We start from the raw sequence: 19726 nt of genomic DNA, 5'->3' as shown, positions 1-19726 counted from the left end.
TTCTTGGGCCCATATTTTTTTCAAAAGTGATGAGGGCAGTAGGACTTTTTTTAAAAAATAATTATAGAAAAGAAGTGATGAGGGAGGAACACATTTTGTTTTCTCTCAGAAATACAGCTTGGAAAGTTTATACGTGCCTGTTAGTGAGTTCTAGATTCAGTCACACTCATTCCTACAGACACTCATTCATACAGTGGACAAATGGCTGATTGGGATGCGGTAAAGTTAAAAAAATATTTTTTTAAATAGCAATACAAAATTGTTACATGCACAAACAACAGTGATGTGTCAATGCCTGAAAAAAATTTCACTATGTGTCAAGTTTGGTGCAAAATAGTGAATGGTTTCAAAGTTCTCCTCATGTAAGAATTTTAAATAATGTGTATCTGGGTAGTGTAAGGTAATAGCAGGTGGAGTACCCGGGTAGAAAATTTGGCCCCATCCCAGTCCTTGACCTGTACTTAACCTGTTACAGCTGCACACAGCCCATCCCCCGACGTTGGCAACACATCCAAAGGTTGCCTCCATGCTACCGCCTGCCATACCTTGCTTTGCTTTTTGAGGCATGGGAGGAGGTGGGAGGAGAAGAGCACTGTCCAGAGAGACAATCCAATGCTGCAAAATCAACACTGAAACAGAAGTTGCGATGACTGTGAAAGAGGAACACCACACCAGCTTCTGAAAGCCTCAGAATGTAATGGAAAAGCAAGGCGATGAAATGGAAGTTCTCTCACAGTGTTGCCCATTATGTCAGTCACCTGCCAATGAGTTTTTCCTAGTCAATGAAAATGATTTTCAAAATTTCTTTTTGTATTTATTTTTAATACACACTTTCAAATCAAACCTGTTTCTTGTAATTTTACATTCAGATTATCATGAAAAAACAAGTACTTCTAAAAAGAGGAAATAATGTGCTGAGACCCCCCCCAAAAACATGCATGTCACCACAACATCTGTTGAAATGATCTCCTCAATGTGAGTGCTGTAGCATCTATCCAACAACGTCTTCCTCATCTTCACTGCTGTCTCCAAAGGTGTCACCAAATGTCTGTTCACTTTGCCGGAGCAGTGCTGATCTAGCAGCAGCCATTGCCGCCACATTGGCTGTAAAACCAAGAGAAGTTCCATGGATTCTCTCAAGCCTCTCTTTCAAGTCATCTCTCTCTACTGGAGCATAGTCTCTGCAATATGGAGGAGTGTTGGATTGCTCATAATCGCCACCAGATGGCGATTCAGACAAACTCTGATCATCATCACAAGGTGGCGCTTCAGACTTGTTGGGATTGTCACCAGCAGATGGAGCTCCAGACTTACTCTGACCAGCCTCGGGGTAACTGTGACTGTCACCAGATAGTGCCTCAGGGTTACTGTGACCGTCACCAGATAGTGCCTCAGGGTTGCTGTGATTGTTATCAGATAGTACCTCAGGGTTACTGAGACCATCACCAGATAGTGCCTCGGGGTTACTGTGACTGTCACCAGAGGGCAAGTATTCTGACATGCCACCCTCACACAGGTGTCGGTGGCTCTCAGTCGGGGATTTCAAACACTCAGTCCTAACGTGCTGTTGAGAGAATGAATATTCACCCTTCCTCAACTCACCTAACATACTATCCCTATCTTCTGTATCATCAAGACCGTTACTATCACAGTTTGATTTGGATTTCTCACTCTTATCAGTGTTATCTCCCTTCCAGTGCATTCTGGAAGACTTACTTAACTCTGTGCTTTCACAGACTGATTCTAATTTATCATTCCCAGACAAACTAAAAGTATCACAACTATTTTGTTCAGCTCCCTGGTTCATGATTTGAGTTTCATTATCAGACGTATCATGTCCTGAAGAAGTTGTCTTTCCTTGACCCATTTTTGACAGGGCGATCTGTTCCCTCTTCTCTCTGTCGTGAGCCCGGACAGAAATGACAGATTTAAGCTCTGTAAGCAGCCTCAATGCCTCTTGTTTCTCACGTTTTTTCTTTTCCTGAAACAATGTAACATGATGTGAAGCACTAACATGACGATCACAAGCATTAACTCAATTCCCACACATTTCAAAATGTGATTTTCTTTGAATAGAGGCTGATTTGGTACACTGTTATGTAGTCACCATTTTTCCATATTCCAGTAACAACAAAGTAGCCTGTGCATCACTGGACAAGGCAAACCAGTAATCCATATCATGAGAAACAACCTGCATGCTCAGGTAACAGTAACGAATTGACCACAACCAGATAATTCACTTACATCCCCTTTAAAACATTGATATGTTACTACAATCCCCTGGCTTAAGTTACCGGTGAAAATTGCCACTATGACTCATTCTGGTCCAAAACGTGCCAGCTGAAGTTATCAAGAAAAGAATGAATGTAACATGAATAACTATTGTTATATGCTGCTTTTAACAGAATCCCAGTTAAAGCCAACACTACAGGAAAATTAATTGAATGACTGAATAAACATGAGAGAATTCATTTGTGCTGAGTTGAGCTACTCCCTCATACTCACACGCTCTTCTGGGGACAGGATTGGCTCCCAGCTCCAGGTCCCTGGTTCCACCTCATCGGGGTCAGTGTACGCCTCAAACACCTGCAACAACAGACCTCATTGGGGTCAGTGGACGCCTCAAACACCTGCAACAACAGACCTCATTGGGGTCAGTGTGTGCCTGAAACACCTGCAACAACAGACCTCATTGGGGTCAGTGTGTGCCTGAAACACCTGCAACAACTGACCTCATTGGGGTCAGTGTGTGCCTGAAACACCTGCAACAACAGGCCTCATTGGGGTCAGTGTGTGCCTGAAACACCTGCAACAACAGACCTCATTGGGGTCAGTGTGTGCCTGAAACACCTGCATCAACAGACCTCATTGGGGTCAGTGTGTGCCTGAAACACCTGCAACAACTGACCTCATTGGGGTCAGTGTGTGCCTGAAACACCTGCATCAACAGACCTTATTGGGGTCAGTGTGTGCCTGAAACACCTGCAACAACAGACCTCATTGGGGTCAGTGTGTGCCTGAAACACCTGCAACAACAGGCCTCATTGGGGTCAGTGTGTGCCTGAAACACCTGCAACAACAGACCTCATTGGGGTCAGTGAGTGCCTGAAACACCTGCATCAACAGACCTCATTGGGGTCAGTGTGTGCCTGAAACACCTGCAACAACAGACCTCATTGGGGTCAGTGTGTGCCTGAAACACCTGCAACAACAGGCCTCATTGGGGTCAGTGTGGGCCTGAAACACCTGCAACAACAGGCCTCACTGGGGTCAGTATGTGCCTGAAACACCTGCAACAACAGGCCTCACTGGGGTCAGTATGTGCCTGAAACACCTGCAACAACAGGCCTCATCGGGGTCAGTGTGTGCCTGAAACACCTGCAACAACAGACCTCATTGGGGTCAGTGTGTGCCTGAAACACCTGCAACAACAGGCCTCATTGGGGTCAGTGTGTGCCTGAAACACCTGCAACAACAGACCTCAATGGGGTCAGTGTGTGCCTGAAACACCTGCAACAACAGACCTCAATGGGGTCAGTGTGTGCCTGAAACACCTGCAACAACAGACCTCATTGGGGTCAGTGTGTGCCTGAAACACCTGCAACAACAGACCTCATCAGGGTCAGTGTAAACCTCTAACACCTGCAACAAGAGACGTCATCAGGGTCAGTGTAAACCTCTAACACCTGCAACAAGAGATGTCATCAGGGTCAGTGAAAGCCTCTAACACCTGCAACAAGAGACGTCATCAGGGTCAGTGTAAGCCTCTAACACCTGCAACAAGAGACGTCATCAGGGTCAGTGTAAACCTCTAACACCTGCAACAAGAGATGTCATCAGGGTCAGTGCAAGCCTCTAACACCTGCAACAAGAGACACACCAGGGTCAGTGTAAGCCTCTAACACCTGCAACAAGAGACGTCATCAGGGTCAGTGTAAGCCTCTAACACCTGCAACAAGAGACGTCATCAGGGTCAGTGTAAACCTCTAACACCTGCAACAAGAGACTTCATCAGGGTCATCGTAAGACTCTAACACCTGCAACAAGAGACGTCAACGACAGATTTGTATGTGTGTTTACACCCATTATACTTCTGACTCTGAAGTATGGACTCATGCTCTATAAATGTCTGCCATTAAATCTTGTATTTCAGGCCAAAGGACCAAAGCTGTCAGGATATTTAGATGGAACAATGAAAACAGCAGCAAACAGACTGCTTTGTCTCAAGATCTTACCCACAGGTGTCCTGTCTGACATCAAATGTCTAACTGAGTGCAGGATTAAACAAAACTGTCAAGTCGGTGTCTGATACATTGGTTCCTCCACTGGAAAAGTTTTACACTGAGGTTTCAATCCAGAGTAAGATGTCACAGAGGTCTTTCTGTGTATGAAAAACCAATCTGAACAATGGTCAGTTTCAGATTCTTAGTTTCACAGACAATAAATCATGGTTTGTCTGGTCCAGATTTGATTATTTACATATTATTGCCTATAGCTGAAATATTGCTGAGTGCAGCGTACCAACTAAACTCACTCACTCACTCACTCACTCACTCACCACAGTCTTGTCGTTAAGCTAAAACATAGTGTAATAGTCTACAGTAGCTGACAGTAGGTTACAGGGCATAGTGTAATAGTCTACAGTAGGTGACAGTAGGTTACAGAAACATAGTGTAATAGTCTACAGTAGGTGACAGTAGGTTACAGGAGTAAAATGTAATAGTCTACAGTAGGTGACAGTAGGTTACAGGGGCAAAATGTAATAGTCTACAGTAGGTGACAGTAGGTTACAGGGGCATAGTGTAATAGTCTACAGTAGGTGACAGTAGGTTACAGGAGCATAGTGTAATAGTCTACAGTAGGTGACAGTAGGTTACAGGAGTAAAATGTAATAGTCTACAGTAGGTGACAGTAGGTTACAGAAACATAGTGTAATAGTCTACAGTAGGTGACAGTAGGTTACAGGGGCACAGTGTACTAGTCTACAGTAGGTGACAGTAAGTTACAGGAGCAAAGTGTAATAGTCTACAGTAGGTGACAGTAGGTTACAGGAGCATAGTGTAATAGTCTACAGTAGGTGACAGTAGGTTACAGGAGCAAAATGTAATAGTCTACAGTAGGTGACAGTAGGTTACAGGGGCATAGTGTAATAGTCTACAGTAGGTGACAGTAGGTTACAGGAGCATAGTGTAATAGTCTACAGTAGGTGACAGTAGGTTACAGGAGTAAAATGTAATAGTCTACAGTAGGTGACAGTAGGTTACAGAAACATAGTGTAATAGTCTACAGTAGGTGACAGTAGGTTACAGGAGTAAAATGTAATAGTCTACAGTAGGTGACAGTAGGTTACAGGAGCATAGTGTAATAGTCTACAGTAGGTGACAGTAGGTTACAGGGGCACAGTGTAATAGTCTACAGTAGGTGACAGTAAGTTACAGGAGCAAAGTGTAATAGTCTACAGTAGGTGACAGTAGGTTACAGGAGCATAGTGTAATAGTCTACAGTAGGTGACAGTAGGTTACAGGGGCATAGTGTAATAGTCTACAGTAGGTGACAGTAGGTTACAGGAGTAAAATGTAATAGTCTACAGCACGTGACAGTAGGTTACAGGAGCATAGTGTAATAGTCTACAGTAGGTGACAGTAGGTTACAGGAGTAAAATGTAATAGTCTACAGTAGGTGTCAGTAGGTTACAGGAGCATAGTGTAATAGTCTACAGTAGGTTACAGGGGCATAGTGTAATAGTCTACAGTAGGTGACAGTAGGTTACAGGAGCATAGTGTAATAGTCTACAGTAGGTGACAGTAGGTTACAGGGCATGGTGTAATAGTCTACAGTTGGTGACAGTAGATTACAGAGCATAGTGTAATAGTCTACAGTAGGTTACAGGAGCACAGTGTAATAGTCTACAGTAGGTGACAGTAGGTTACAGGAGTAAAATGTAATAGTCTACAGTAGGTGACAGTAGGTTACAGAAACATAGTGTAATAGTCTACAGTAGGTGACAGTAGGTTACAGGGGCACAGTGTAATAGTCTACAGTAGGTGACAGTAAGTTACAGGAGCAAAGTGTAATAGTCTACAGTAGGTGACAGTAGGTTACAGGAGCATAGTGTAATAGTCTACAGTAGGTGACAGTAGGTTACAGGAGCAAAATGTAATAGTCTACAGTAGGTGACAGTAGGTTACAGGGGCATAGTGTAATAGTCTACAGTAAGTGACAGTAGGTTACAGGAGCATAGTGTAATAGTCTACAGTAGGTGACAGTAGGTTACAGGAGTAAAATGTAATAGTCTACAGTAGGTGACAGTAGGTTACAGGAGCATAGTGTAATAGTCTACAGTAGGTTACAGGAGCATAGTGTAATAGTCTACAGTAGGTGACAGTAGGTTACAGGGGCACAGTGTAATAGTCTACAGTAGGTGACAGTAAGTTACAGGAGCAAAGTGTAATAGTCTACAGTAGGTGACAGTAGGTTACAGGAGCATAGTGTAATAGTCTACAGTAGGTGACAGTAGGTTACAGGGGCATAGTGTAATAGTCTACAATAGGTGACAGTAGGTTACAGGAGTAAAATGTAATAGTCTACAGTAGGTGACAGTAGGTTACAGGAGCATAGTGTAATAGTCTACAGTAGGTGACAGTAGGTTACAGGAGTAAAATGTAATAGTCTACATTAGGTGTCAGTAGGTTACAGGAGCATAGTGTAATAGTCTACAGTAGGTTACAGGGGCATAGTGTAATAGTCTACAGTAGGTGACAGTAGGTTACAGGGCATGGTGTAATAGTCTACAGTTGGTGACAGTAGATTACAGAGCATAGTGTAATAGTCTAGAGTAGGTTACAGGAGCACAGTGTAATAGTCTACAGTAGGTGACAGTAGGTTACAGGGGATAGTGTAATAGTCTACAGTAGGTGACAGTAGGTTACAGGGGCATAGTGTAATAGTCTACAGTTGGTGACAGTAAATTACAGAGCATAGTGTAATAGTATACAGTAGGTGACAGTAGGTTACAGGGCACAGTGTAATAGTCTACAATAGGTGACAGTAGGTTACAGGGCATAGTGTAATAGTCTACAGTAGGTGACAGTAGGTTACAGGAGTAAAATGTAATAGTCTACAATAGGTGACAGTAGGTTACAGGGCATAGTGTAATAGTCTACAGTAGGTGACAGTAGGTTACTGTATTATACTATGTGGGCAACACATAACACATAAGTTTGCATTCACACTATTCTCAGTCATGAGATTGGTTGATTTCAAATAATTCAGAAAGGGACTAAAATGGCCAAAATGTCAGAGAACAGGATATTGAGCTTGTATATTTGCGACTCAAAAATTCAACCCTTTTTTTTTCATATGACAATGCTTAGTGATGACAAACACATGTCTTTAAGTTCCTTTTAGAAGTATCTGTACATCTACAATGTCTTTACATAGATCTTAGTTACTAATGCTACACACTGCAGAAGCCAACGTCATCACTGAAACAAACCAAGCCGTACTGGATGACACTGTTCCACCACTAATCCCTCCTGTCATAACTGACACTGTATTAACATCTACCAGCCTTAAAGAAGAAATTACGGGTTCTGACACCAGGCAATACTTTTTAATCCAGCACAAGGGGACCAATGTTTTATACTTTTCGAAATTCATTTGCATGATTGATAATAATTTCCTCCTAAATGTGAAATGTTTGTGGTGTTTGTTCGGTGTGAATCAAGATATATTCTTCCAGAACTGACAGAAGCAGCCAGCAATGAGTACAAATGAGAGGGTATGAATTCACAAGAGAGGGTATGTTCAACTAACTCACTCTTGATTTACTATGGGATAGCAAACACTCATCAGCGAAGTTGACATCTTTACAAAGACATGATAATCCTCCCATTCTTTGAGGAGTAATTTATGTTGACTGTGAACAAGTATGTGTTATTACAAAGACTTGTATCACACAAAATAGCCGCTGCAAACTGTACAGTCACAACAAATGTCATGACAAGGAAAATGTATTGCAGTTCTACAAATTATTCCACAGATTTGAAGACCAGGGCCCCATTTCGCAAAGTCCTCATAGTGCTATGACTATTGTCAATTTTTACAGTATAGGAAGTAGGAAAATTACAAACAAAATTACAAGATCTTAGGCTTACAAGAGTTTTGGAAACGGGTTCCAGGCAGATACAGCAGTCAGCCATGTCTGACCATCTGTTAGCCCTCTGTTTCGTGAGTGGAGTGAGTGATTTTGGTTTTACGTGTTTTCAACAATATCATGGCTTGGGACACCAGAATCCTGACTAAAACTCTCAACCTGGATGAATATGAAACTAGTGTACAAATCAGTCAAGTCATGAATAAGTGCTTTTTGATGATCTTGTATTTTCATTTATTCACTTTGTATGCTTCCTGATGACCTGTTGCACTCGAAATACAAATAGTGCTCGTTTCGAGAAGGGAAAGTATAAAACCATATTTCCAGACAAAACTGGTTATACGTGTCATTCAAGTGGTAAGCAGGTGCCTTCGATGATTTGGAATTCTTATTTTAAATAATTTTTTAAAGATGAAAAGATAGATTTTGTTGAAAATGAGAGGGATGCTTGATAATGAGGGGGGTGCTGACGCTGACAACAGTTGTTTCCCAAATGTAACTCTGTGTTACATTGCTGACAACTGTTCATAACATAAAACTATGTTACACTCCTGACAACTGTCCAGACTATGACACTACATTACATTGATGACAACTGTTCATAACATAAAACTATGGTAAATTGCTGACAAATGTCCAAAATATAACAATATGCTACATTGCTGACAACAGTCCCAATGTAACAATGTTATTTTGCCGAATATGACACTATCTTACATTGCTGACAATTATCCCAAATATGAGACTATGTTAAATTGCTGACAACAGTCCCATATAAAACTCTATGTTACACTGATTACACAATGTCATTTACAAAGTGGTCAAATGTGTCATAAGTTTTATCTGGGATTACCCTTTCTCAGTAAAGTACAAAGTCTAGAACTTTTTCAGTTGAGTCCCATCTGGGATTCAAACCCGCACCCTCAGAATCACGCACCTAATCGCCAGCATACAAAGTCAGCTGTCTAACCCACTCATCCACTAGTGTAACAATATCATACACCACTGACAATTGTCCCAAATGTAACACTATGTTACACCACAGACAATTGTCCCAAATATGACACTATGTTACATTGCTGACAATTGCCCCAAGTTAAGTCAGTTCCGTCATGCTTCAAATGGACCTATGCTGCTGGGTGACCTATTTTCACCTGAGATCCTGTTAGGTTTAAGTGTTGTGTGTTTCCTGAGGTTCACAAAGAACAGTCCAGTGAAGAGAAGCAACTAGAGCATTACATGGTTATCTCCCCTTATCAGGTGCACAGTAGGTGAAAGAATATGAAAATTACCTGATCCTCAATGATTGGGTCTCCAATCTCAGCAAATGGAATTACTCTCAATTCTGGACTTTTTGATGATAGATCTGGTGGAACCTCCAGTTTTGGAACTGCAAACACAACAGAAACTTCCTGTCTAAGTGCTACTGTGTGGGTATTAATATATTTAGCAAATTTATATTATCACAAGCTGCATGGTTGGTTGCATTCAGCAATATGTCAGCTATATGCCAGTGGTCTGTAACAGAGACAATCCAGTGACCAACAACATGAGCATCGATCGGGGCAATTGATCTCAGCTGGTAGACAGTATAACCAAGACAGTGGTTTTAAGAGGAAGGATGCGATCATTCTTTCATATTTATCAGACTGGGTTATTTCAATCCATGTTGTGGCATGTGGACACAGGTTTTAATGTTCATAAGTTCAAAAATATATTGAAATCAAATCTACAAAAACAAACATATTACCAATACATCAAAGACTGCTTATCAATTCATTATCATACAAAAAAGAATAAAACAAAGTCAGTGACATGTTCTGTACAGTAGTGCAACCCAACTTTAATGTCGACTTTCATGTTGTTGAAATGGGAACCTATGGAAACTATAGCTGCAGGAAGGACTAACAATGTGGTTAAGTCAACACAATTTAATGCTTCATATTTGGGCACTATTACCATCTGCAGTGGTCTCCCCTGTCTCCAAGGGCTGAGAAGAGGCTGACTCATGCATCGTGAAGTGACGTAATCCAACAAGTCATACTATTACATCAGATACAGACACAGATTGAGACGCAGGAGTCAAATGACAATAGTGAAAACTTCTTCATCAGTCAAGTGTTACTCATACATTATATCAACCAATCAGGAAACTGTGGTCTGTTAATAGGTAAGTCCTCATTGTGTTTTGGCTTATGGAATTTCTATGTGTAACAAAGTTTTGCATGGTCAACCAATCATGTGACAGAATCACTCTATTTTACACATTGAATTACACACCTTGCTTCCTTGCCTTCTCCAGACGAGACGTTCCCTCATCCCAGCATCCTTTACAAGCTTCCAGTTCCGCCCTTATACCTGCCATTAAGGACTGCCACTTCTCATTGGCTGCCTGCTCGGATTCTCCTTCCTGATTGGTTGGAACATCTTCCAGTCTTGACTCAAGTTGACTGGCTAGATCTCGGACCCTGAGGAGAACATAGCTAGCATAAGACTGTAGTTGTGTTACTCTGCTATCATGCATCAACATGAATTCTTCAGTTGATGCTCAAGAAGCTCTTAAGAAAGAATGAGGATCCTCAACAACCTAGACTGGTTGTAAAAGGTCAATAAATGGTTCAGATGGTGATGTTGACTTGGCTGATGCATGCCATCATATCTCTATTGCCTGAATCCATCCACACTATGTCAATCACTAGTTCAGGCAACTGCCAACAACATTATAATTATTTATGCACCATACGTTGAAAGAGGAAAGAGTGGTTTGAGCCTGTATATCTTGATGAGACTTGGGCGAATGTAAGCCACACTGCAGAAAAGCAATGGGAGGCTAGCACTGAAGAAGCATGTTCCAGAAGACTGCCAATAAGTAAAGGAGAGCAACTCATAGTGCTTCATGCAGGCTGTAAATCTGTGGGATTCTTACTTAGGTGTTCTCTTGTGTTTAGGCTTTAGGCCAAAGACAACCAGCATTACCACACCGAAACAAATGGAAAGGTTTTTGTGGAATGGGTACAAACACAACTGGTACCAGCGTTGCCATCAATGAGCTTAATTGTCATGGACAATGCTCCATATCATACTGTCCAGGATCCTGATGTGAAAGCCCCTACTTCAAATTCAAGGAAGTCAGACATGATAACATGGTTAGAAAACCATAATGCATGATTCCCACACAGCACAACAAAACCAAAACTTTATAAAACCATTAAAAACAACAAAAGAGCACATGTCTATAAAATTGACCAGTATCTGAAATCACAAGGTCATGATGTCTTGCGTTTGCCTCCTTATCATTGTGATTTCAACCCGACTGAACTGATCTGGGGCATCATCAAATCTGACATTGCCCAGAATAACACAACGTTTAAACTGACAAACATTCAAAATCTAGTCCACAAATCCATGGCCGCAATTTCACACTACACATGGAAAAAATCAGTTGAGAAAGTTGAAAAGTACTGGCTTCAAAGTGGTTTACAACAGGTGACTATTGGTCCTGTTATCAAACGAGTGCACACTGCTGGCTCTGACAGCAGCGACTCCATGCCCAATTGAGAAGGACAGTGTGATGACTTTTGATACCATCCCCTATCAATGAAATCACCATCACACATGCTTCTTGCTCACCTGACTGTTACCTGAACTGTTGCTACACCAATGTCACAAATCTTGCTGTATCGAATAAAAATAATGATGGTTTGTAAAACAACTTTTATTTTGGTTCTTGAGAGGCATTTAGAAGTCTGTATTCTAATATACGAAAAAATGTTATGGATGTCAACTTGACATCCACCTGATGAAGGGGCAAGGAATAGCCCAGAAACATTGTGAAAAACAATAAAGAAGAAGTTGACATCCATAACATTTTGTCGTATATTAACTTTCATTTTGTTAACAAACATTATAACAAAATTCTGCAGAATTGGTGTGTCATTTACAATCATTTCTTTTGGAGTTGACCCGTGAAGGTCCCGGGGTAGAATATGTCTTCAACAAACCATGCTTGCCATAAAAGGCGACTATGCTTGTCGTAAGAGGCGACTAACAGGATCGGGTGATCAGGCTTGCTGACTTGGTTGTCATCAGTTCCCAATTGCGCAAATCGATGCTCATGCTGTTGATCACTGGACTGCCTGGTCCAGACTCAATTATCTACAGACTGCCGCCATATAGCTCTAATATTGCTTAGTGCGGTGTAAAAGTAAACTCACTCACTCACTCTCTTGGTGTTAGAGTGCAATTATTGGGGAGATTTTCACTCAAATGGACTGTATTTAATAACTTGACAAAAACAGAATTGTATATCTTTTGCTGTTCAGTATATGTAATAATTGACGCCAATGACATTGTGCAATCATAGATTTCAGCCATGGGAGTCATGCACAGGATCACTTCCTGGATGGGATGCAACCCAACAAAAATACTTCACGTTTAGTGCCAAATATCTTAATGATTTATGTCTCTTTGTTGAAAACGAATACAATAATGATAAATATCCCACCTAGCGATTGTTGCTTGTAGATGAAGGTCAAGGCTGTGCACAGCTATGTAGAACTCTTCTGTCTGTGAGGAACACTTCATGTGAGGAGAGTGGCCTTTAGGTTGTCTCCCCTGTGGACTGCACCTATGGAAGTCATACAGATGGTGCAATGACAACTCCTCTGTCATTAAAGTCCTCTGGAGGTCACTGGCAAGAGCAACTGTGTCAAATGGATTGTTTCTGTCTGGAAAATAACAACATCAACTTTTACAAGTAAAGGTCAACCGATAAATACAGGAAGGGGATAATTCTGATAAAACTGATATTTTTCAGTTTAGCTAAGAGTACAGACATAAATACAAAGTAACTATTCAGTGAGACTGTTTCATGTTACATACCGTGATCAGTTGGCTGGGAGTTGTGGGAAAAGCACAGCGCCAATCTCCGGACAAACTCTGACAGGTGAAGGTGGAACAGTTCTGTCATGGCCTGGTGAAAAGAGTGAGAGAGTGAGTGAGCTGCCACTGAGTACCCATCTGTGATATGGTACAAGAACCATCTTGAGAGCTGTCACTGAGTACCCAACTGTGATGTGGTACCAGAACCACCTTGAGATCTGTCACTGAGTACCCAGCTGGGAGGTGGTACAAGACCCACCTTGAGAGCTGTCACTGAGTACCCAGCTGGGAGGTGGTACAAGAACCATCTTGAGAGCTGTCACTGAGTACCCATCAGTGAGGTGGTACCAGAACCACCTTGAGATCTGTCACTGAGTACCCAGCTGGGAGGTGGTACAAGACCCACCTTGAGAGCTGTCACTGAGTACCCAGCTGGGAGGTGGTACAAGAACCATCTTGAGAGCTGTCACTGAGTACCCAGCTGTGAGGTGGTACAAGAACCATCTTGAGAGCTGTCACTGAGTACCAAACTGTGAGGTGGTACAAGAACCACCTTGAGAGCTGTCACTGAGTACCCAGCTGGGAGGTGGTACAAGACCCAGCTTGAGAGCTGTCACAGAGTACCCATCTGGGAGGCGGTAAGTAACCCACCTTGAGTGCTGCCACTGAATACCCATCAGTGAGGCGGTAAGTGACCCACCTTGAGTGCTGCCACTGAATACCCATCAGTGAGGTGGTACAACATCCTGTCCTCCATAGCATCTCTGTCCTCCTCTTCTTGGGGAGACTGTTGGCATGGTTTGGACTCCTTCTCGTCTTGGGGAGACTGTAGACATGGTCCATAGTCCTCCAGGGGGATCCCTGCCAGGTAGTGCGAGATGGAATCTATCTCTGGAATTAAGGGGTGTCTGGAAGGAAACATGGAGAAAATGGTCATCCAGATCGCATTATCTGGAGATATATTTATATAAATTTTAGCAGACTTTGGGTCCATTTCAGACATGATCTGTAATGAGAGTTGTATGTGTGGAACAAACTTGTGACACTGACAGAGTCATCTTCATGGAACAGGCTTCTTGCACAATAAATGAGACTCTTACTTAGGTAAATATATACCAAATTTCATCACAGAAACGGCTGAGTAATATAAAAAGAATTTTCAATTTGGATGTGATATGTAAGTTTACAGTGTCACATGCAGCACACAAACTTTGTGACAATGTCTGTGACAATGTCCTCCCATTTTTGTGACAATGTCCTACCAACTTTGTGACAGTGTCCTACCAACTCAGCAACGATGTCCTACCAACTTTGTGATAAATCTCCAACAGTGTTCTAGCAATATTTTACTAACACTTTATCTCTTTTCTAACACCTCTAGCAATGTACTGTCAATGTGGCATGTTTAGGCAACACTGACAATATTCTGCCTACACTCTAGCAATGTTTTCCTAGTACATTGGCCACTCCAGCCGAATTCTGAGGACCCTCCAGCAACTCAGTCCAACGTTCTGCAAACATACTGGTAATTTTTCCGGCAAAACTCAGTTTTGGCGATGCCATTCAGAACTCTCTACCTATGTTTGGCCATCTGCCCAGCAGTGTTCTACCTATTCCATGCCTTGGCAATATTTAGGCAATATTCTACACCAGTGCCTCCCTTACCTATGGATCAGATTAAGTGTGGTCTCTCTAAGCAGCAGTGTGGTGGTACGGGCTGTAGCAAACAGACACCTGCGGAGTTGAGGACACTGCCGCCTGGTGGCGGCAGTTGGCTTCCTGTCTAGCTGACTGACTGCAGTCTTCTGACTCACTCTGAAGTCAACACAACATGCAATCAGACTTAATGTCCCCACAGTGTTCATCTCAGACCACAATACTTCATATCACATTATGATGATTCCATACTTTTGTCCTTGAGGCTGGTTCTCAGCTCAGAGTTCTTGTGCCATTTAAACATGCATAAAACAAATAAAACAAGATGCAACAAGAAGCAAAATTATAGGAAACGTCTATCAACCATAACATGATTTAGAGAGGAGAAATGTTTTGATTCATCTTGCCCTTGAATCTAGCTTGAAAAACTCCTGGAATGTTCAGAGTCAACAGTAATCCTGTGCATCATCAGCTGCAGCAGTATCATGTGTTTTGTCTGAGAGTAAATGTGTCCTGTGGGATGAGCCACATGCACTTAAAGACACTACAACAGTGAACATGTTTGGCATCAACAGATGTCCAACATGCACCAGTAAACCATGTTTCTGAATGCAAGTTAATGTGACTGAAATTCAGGTGTGCTGACATTGTATAAACTTACATTATATCAGCTTATAGTCTATACATAAATATCTATGATATGCTTGACTTGATGGTTACTGATGAACAACACAGGGGTAAGTACGATCCACCTCTCATTGGTCTATAGTTTGCTATATCCAGGTAGATCATTTTGACCTTATCAACCACTCAACCAGACCCCATATTGGTGTAACGTTCTAGTGTTTCATGAATGTTTTCAAATGACCTGTCAATAGAAGTGTTGATAGTAGCTGGTTGTGTTGTAACTTCCTGATTACCTCTGAAGTAAACAATGGTCTGGTCAATTGTTTCATTCCCTAATGTCATCTTTAATGTGAGTTGATATTTAATACCTCCTAAATCATTCAGTTCTTCATTCACTTTATCAAATACCAATTGCCTTATATCTTCAACGTCTATGTTTATTTGAACCTCTCAAATATTTCCCTATAGCACGCTCAGTAGGCGTGAATCGTAATTCCATAGGGGGTCTGTTCATTGGGTAATTCAATGAGCTCAGACTTTCTCATACGTGAATAACTTCTCAATCCCCTTTCATGTGCTTGTACTTTTAAATCTTTCACAGTAGGGGTTTTTGATGTGTTATACCTAATAAAGTTTCTAATTCAGCCTTTCTCATACGAAAGTAACCCCGCATACCAAGGGCTTTCGTTGTCAATCTCAACTCACGGACTGTTGTCATGACACAAGGTTCATACCTTATGTGAAACATTTGTCTAATTGGTTGTCAGCTGACGCGAACGCTCACTGCTGTAAACCAGTTATCGATCGATTCCCCATTTAGACAAGTGTGCAATAAAAGGAATACAAGCCCAAAGTGGTTGTTGCCCTTCCACTGTGAGCTTGTGTGAATGGGAGATGGGTTGTGCCATTTGGGGTTTGGTGTCTTGTAATGGGGGTCTAGATCTTTGTTATTGATATCAAATACTAATTAGTTTGAACTGGCCCAGAACCACCATAGTATATACTACTACATGCTATCTTCAAGAGGCATTTAGAAGTGGATAAGATGAAGAGGAACAAGATGTACCAACTGACAACTTCTACAAAGCAAAGCATGAAATCTTAAATCTGACATCAGTTGTTTCACATGGTTGTTAGTATCTTCACTGAGACGTCACATCCATTGCAACATACAAGTTATCAATCCAACTTGTTCCTCTACAGAAGACGATATCTCGTATTGACCTAAACAATGAGGCAACGTGACACCTTTTCCCTTCATATGGCCAATCAGCAGTGAGAATGAAAAAATTACTTGAACTTGGTGAAATCCTGCACTTACAAGGTGAAGCCTCTGGCAACAAGTTCGGTTTCCTGTATCAACCGAAGACTCTTGCGTGAAACAGTCAACAGACTGAGGAAAGTGTCCAGGCAATGTGTGAATGTGTCGTACAGTTGACTGTACTGACGGCGCTTTCTGTACTCCATTGCCTGCACAGCTCCATACACCACACCTGACACTGCCACAGCTCCTGCTACCAGGTCAGAGGTCACAAAGTAGGAGGAGCCACCGTCTCTCAGACGGGCTACGATGTAGGCTAAAATACATGGTACAAGGACTGTCAGGAATCTGCAAATGAAGACAAAGTTGAGAAAGTGTTTTAGTCATCTGCTTTACAAACAGGAGGATCAAGATGACACACATGATGCATAGATATTCCATAGATTTTAATGTTGGCACTAGCCACTAGCTATTCTTTCCTAGTGGCTAGAATGTTGGCTCATTAAGCTCGGTTTGATTCCCCACAAGGGTACAATGTGTGAAGCCCATTACTGTGTCCCCACTTGTGATACTGTTGGTATATTGCTAAAAGCAATGTAAAACCATACTCACTCACTTTAAAAGTACAACAGTCTTGAATGCAACGTTAACACCACCTCATTACAAAGAGATCACTATTAAAAACACACTGGACAGCCTTTGCTACAAACATGAAGAGATAGTGGTCTAGGATATCTCACATGACATACAAGCCAGGATGCACGTACATGAGTTTCAGCCTGAGTCTGTGAATTGTGGATAGGTGACGATCTTCAGGTGGGTGTGGCTCCTGCCTGACGAAGTCCTGCAGGAATACCTGGTCATCCTCCAGAAGAACTCTGGACGACTGCAGAGCAGAGAGCACCTGATGCCTGTACTGGTCCACCTGTCATGGAGGGACATATGATCATGTGTGAACACTGAACAGGTCACAGTGGCATGGGAAGAAGAAACATTTTATTACCCTGAATGGCAATTTATTGTAAATCATCATACAGCACACACATGAATATAGGAATAAACATTCCTACAATGGCAGAATGTCCCCCTTACTTACCACTGTGTCTGTCCGATTGTTGTGTTTACGGAAGAACGTTGAAAGAAAGTTGAAACACTTTTTGCAGATGTACGACATTCTGGACACTGCTGAGGGCTGAAACACATGTTTGGATGCCAGTGATAATGTCTATATATAAACTAACACATGAAATGCCAAGATATTTGATACACACCACCATTCTGAGTGGGCTTCATTTGACGTTATCATCAATAGTTTTGATCACATATTAGCATAGACAGTGTTCATGGCAGGTTTTGTACAAATGCATGCAGAAATTAAATTGTAAATATGCAGTCCAAATCTTTAGCGTGTGGAATTTTCACTAAAATCCCGAATCATGTTAAGATGTATTTTTTATCTACATGTTGCAGTTTTAAGGTACTTTTTAAAATTTCGTAGATCAGAATCTATGCATCCAAAACATGCATGCAAAATGTTTTTGTGTGGTTCTATTATTTTGTTTGCATGAAAAACAAAGGTTTCTGCGTTAACGCAAACATTGATAGAACAACACATGGGGAAATCTGAGAACATTTTTAGTCAAATATGTGAACACTAATATACTGCTTCAATAGCCTACTGGTTACAAAGTCAATGCTTTGCAGAATACACGCTGCCAAAGTACTGAATTCCTACATCACGTACAGCAGGTGTTTGCAAGTGATCTGTTTGGTGGCTGATTTTCCCACTGATTCTGACCGGTTCTGCGTCTATGCCCTCCACTCCTGCCTCCCTCAGGTGTTGGTACAGGGGAGAATTCTGAAAACATTCAAACTATTATTAATGATATGACATAATACAGGTAACAAATATCACAAATATTTATAGGAGAGGTGTTCACATCAACTTGTACCAAAACAGTATATATACATTAATCACAAAACCTGAGTCACAACATTTTTATGATAGTGCATGACGGATTACCAATTTCTGTTGAATCAAGTCCATTATATTGTTTGGTTCATAAGATTACCAATTGAACATGTAGCAGAAATTCACGAAATATTTGACAGACACCATGTACCTCCTAAAACTGCATGCAGTGTAGCTGTTCCAGCCGACATGGGGAGAAAGACAGCATTTGTTGCAAACATTACTTAATGTAGTTTATCTACGGGACTAAGATATTATAATTAATGGGTAACAGCAAGCAAAAGTTATTTAATGTTACGTGGAAGTGACGTGGTTGATCAAGGATCATGGAAATCATAAGTCAAACACACTATATTTTAATGCAGGCTAAAAATACATGGATTGTGCAGGATTTTGATAATTATTACTAAGGGCAGCCTTTGACAGTACAACCAGTACCACTATAGACAGCAACAAAAATTCATAGCAAAAAAAAGAAATATGCCACATAGAAAAACCTTATTTAACGCTGAGCACTACTTTACATATTTTAAATCTGAAAGCATGTAAACAAGCATCACACAGTTTTAGAAATCGATCTGACGATCTCTGTTGTGATCGAAAACAGGACAACTCGGATACTACTCCCCAGTACTTTCTTTCTCTGGCACGATATACAATCCGTGTGAACTAGAAAGTGCAAGCGATTTTCACAAACGAAACCACTTGCTGCTCCAAAATAGATCTCTTAAAATGTTAATAGTACCTCGAAAATTACATCTTCATCGTAATCTTCCATGGTCTCTCAAGGATGATGATTGAGAGTGACCTCCCTTTGACTGCAAATTTCTTTACTCTTAACTATGAGGGGTTCATTTTACGGAGTTTCGTTTGCTGTATTGGATGAAACGAGAGTGAAATATAAATTAGATTTTAATAACTTAAAGTGTTTACAAGTAAACATTTTGCACGACTGACAACTGCATCTGTGTTCATAGAAACGTTGCTCTCTGAACTGAGACATACTTTTAATAGTTAAATATAATGAAATGTGAATACAATAAACAAACCCTTTGTATTCTTCCGAAGAATGATTTTGGTGATGACGTCTGGGTCCAGATGTGGGTTAAGGTTTTCATTAAGGTCCAGATCTAGGTTTTGACCTGGTCCATGACAAGTCTGGATGTGTCCAGGT

At 41.3% G+C, this 19726-nt stretch overlaps 1 protein-coding gene across 1 annotated transcript; it reads right to left on the bottom strand.

The window, feature by feature from the left end:
• Positions 1 to 801: 801 nt before the first annotated feature.
• LOC137296399 (vezatin-like) lies at positions 802 to 19384 on the bottom strand. The gene is made up of 13 exons (XM_067828199.1): positions 19298 to 19384; positions 18325 to 18438; positions 17677 to 17772; positions 17348 to 17505; positions 16641 to 16928; positions 14702 to 14851; positions 13737 to 13944; positions 13037 to 13127; positions 12660 to 12882; positions 10436 to 10623; positions 9448 to 9545; positions 2506 to 2586; positions 802 to 1981 (listed from the first exon to the last, which is right to left on the bottom strand). The coding sequence occupies exons 1-13, from the start codon at positions 19328 to 19330 to the stop codon at positions 992 to 994; spliced, it is 2718 nt and encodes a 905-aa protein (XP_067684300.1). The 5' UTR covers positions 19331 to 19384; the 3' UTR covers positions 802 to 991.
• Between the last annotated feature and the right edge of the window lie 342 nt (positions 19385 to 19726).

Source organism: Haliotis asinina, chromosome 9 (assembly GCF_037392515.1).
Source record: "Haliotis asinina isolate JCU_RB_2024 chromosome 9, JCU_Hal_asi_v2, whole genome shotgun sequence".
Lineage (NCBI taxonomy): Eukaryota > Metazoa > Mollusca > Gastropoda > Lepetellida > Haliotidae > Haliotis > Haliotis asinina.
Note: the sequence above shows the minus strand (reverse complement) of the source record. Positions and strands in the feature narration are given on the sequence as shown.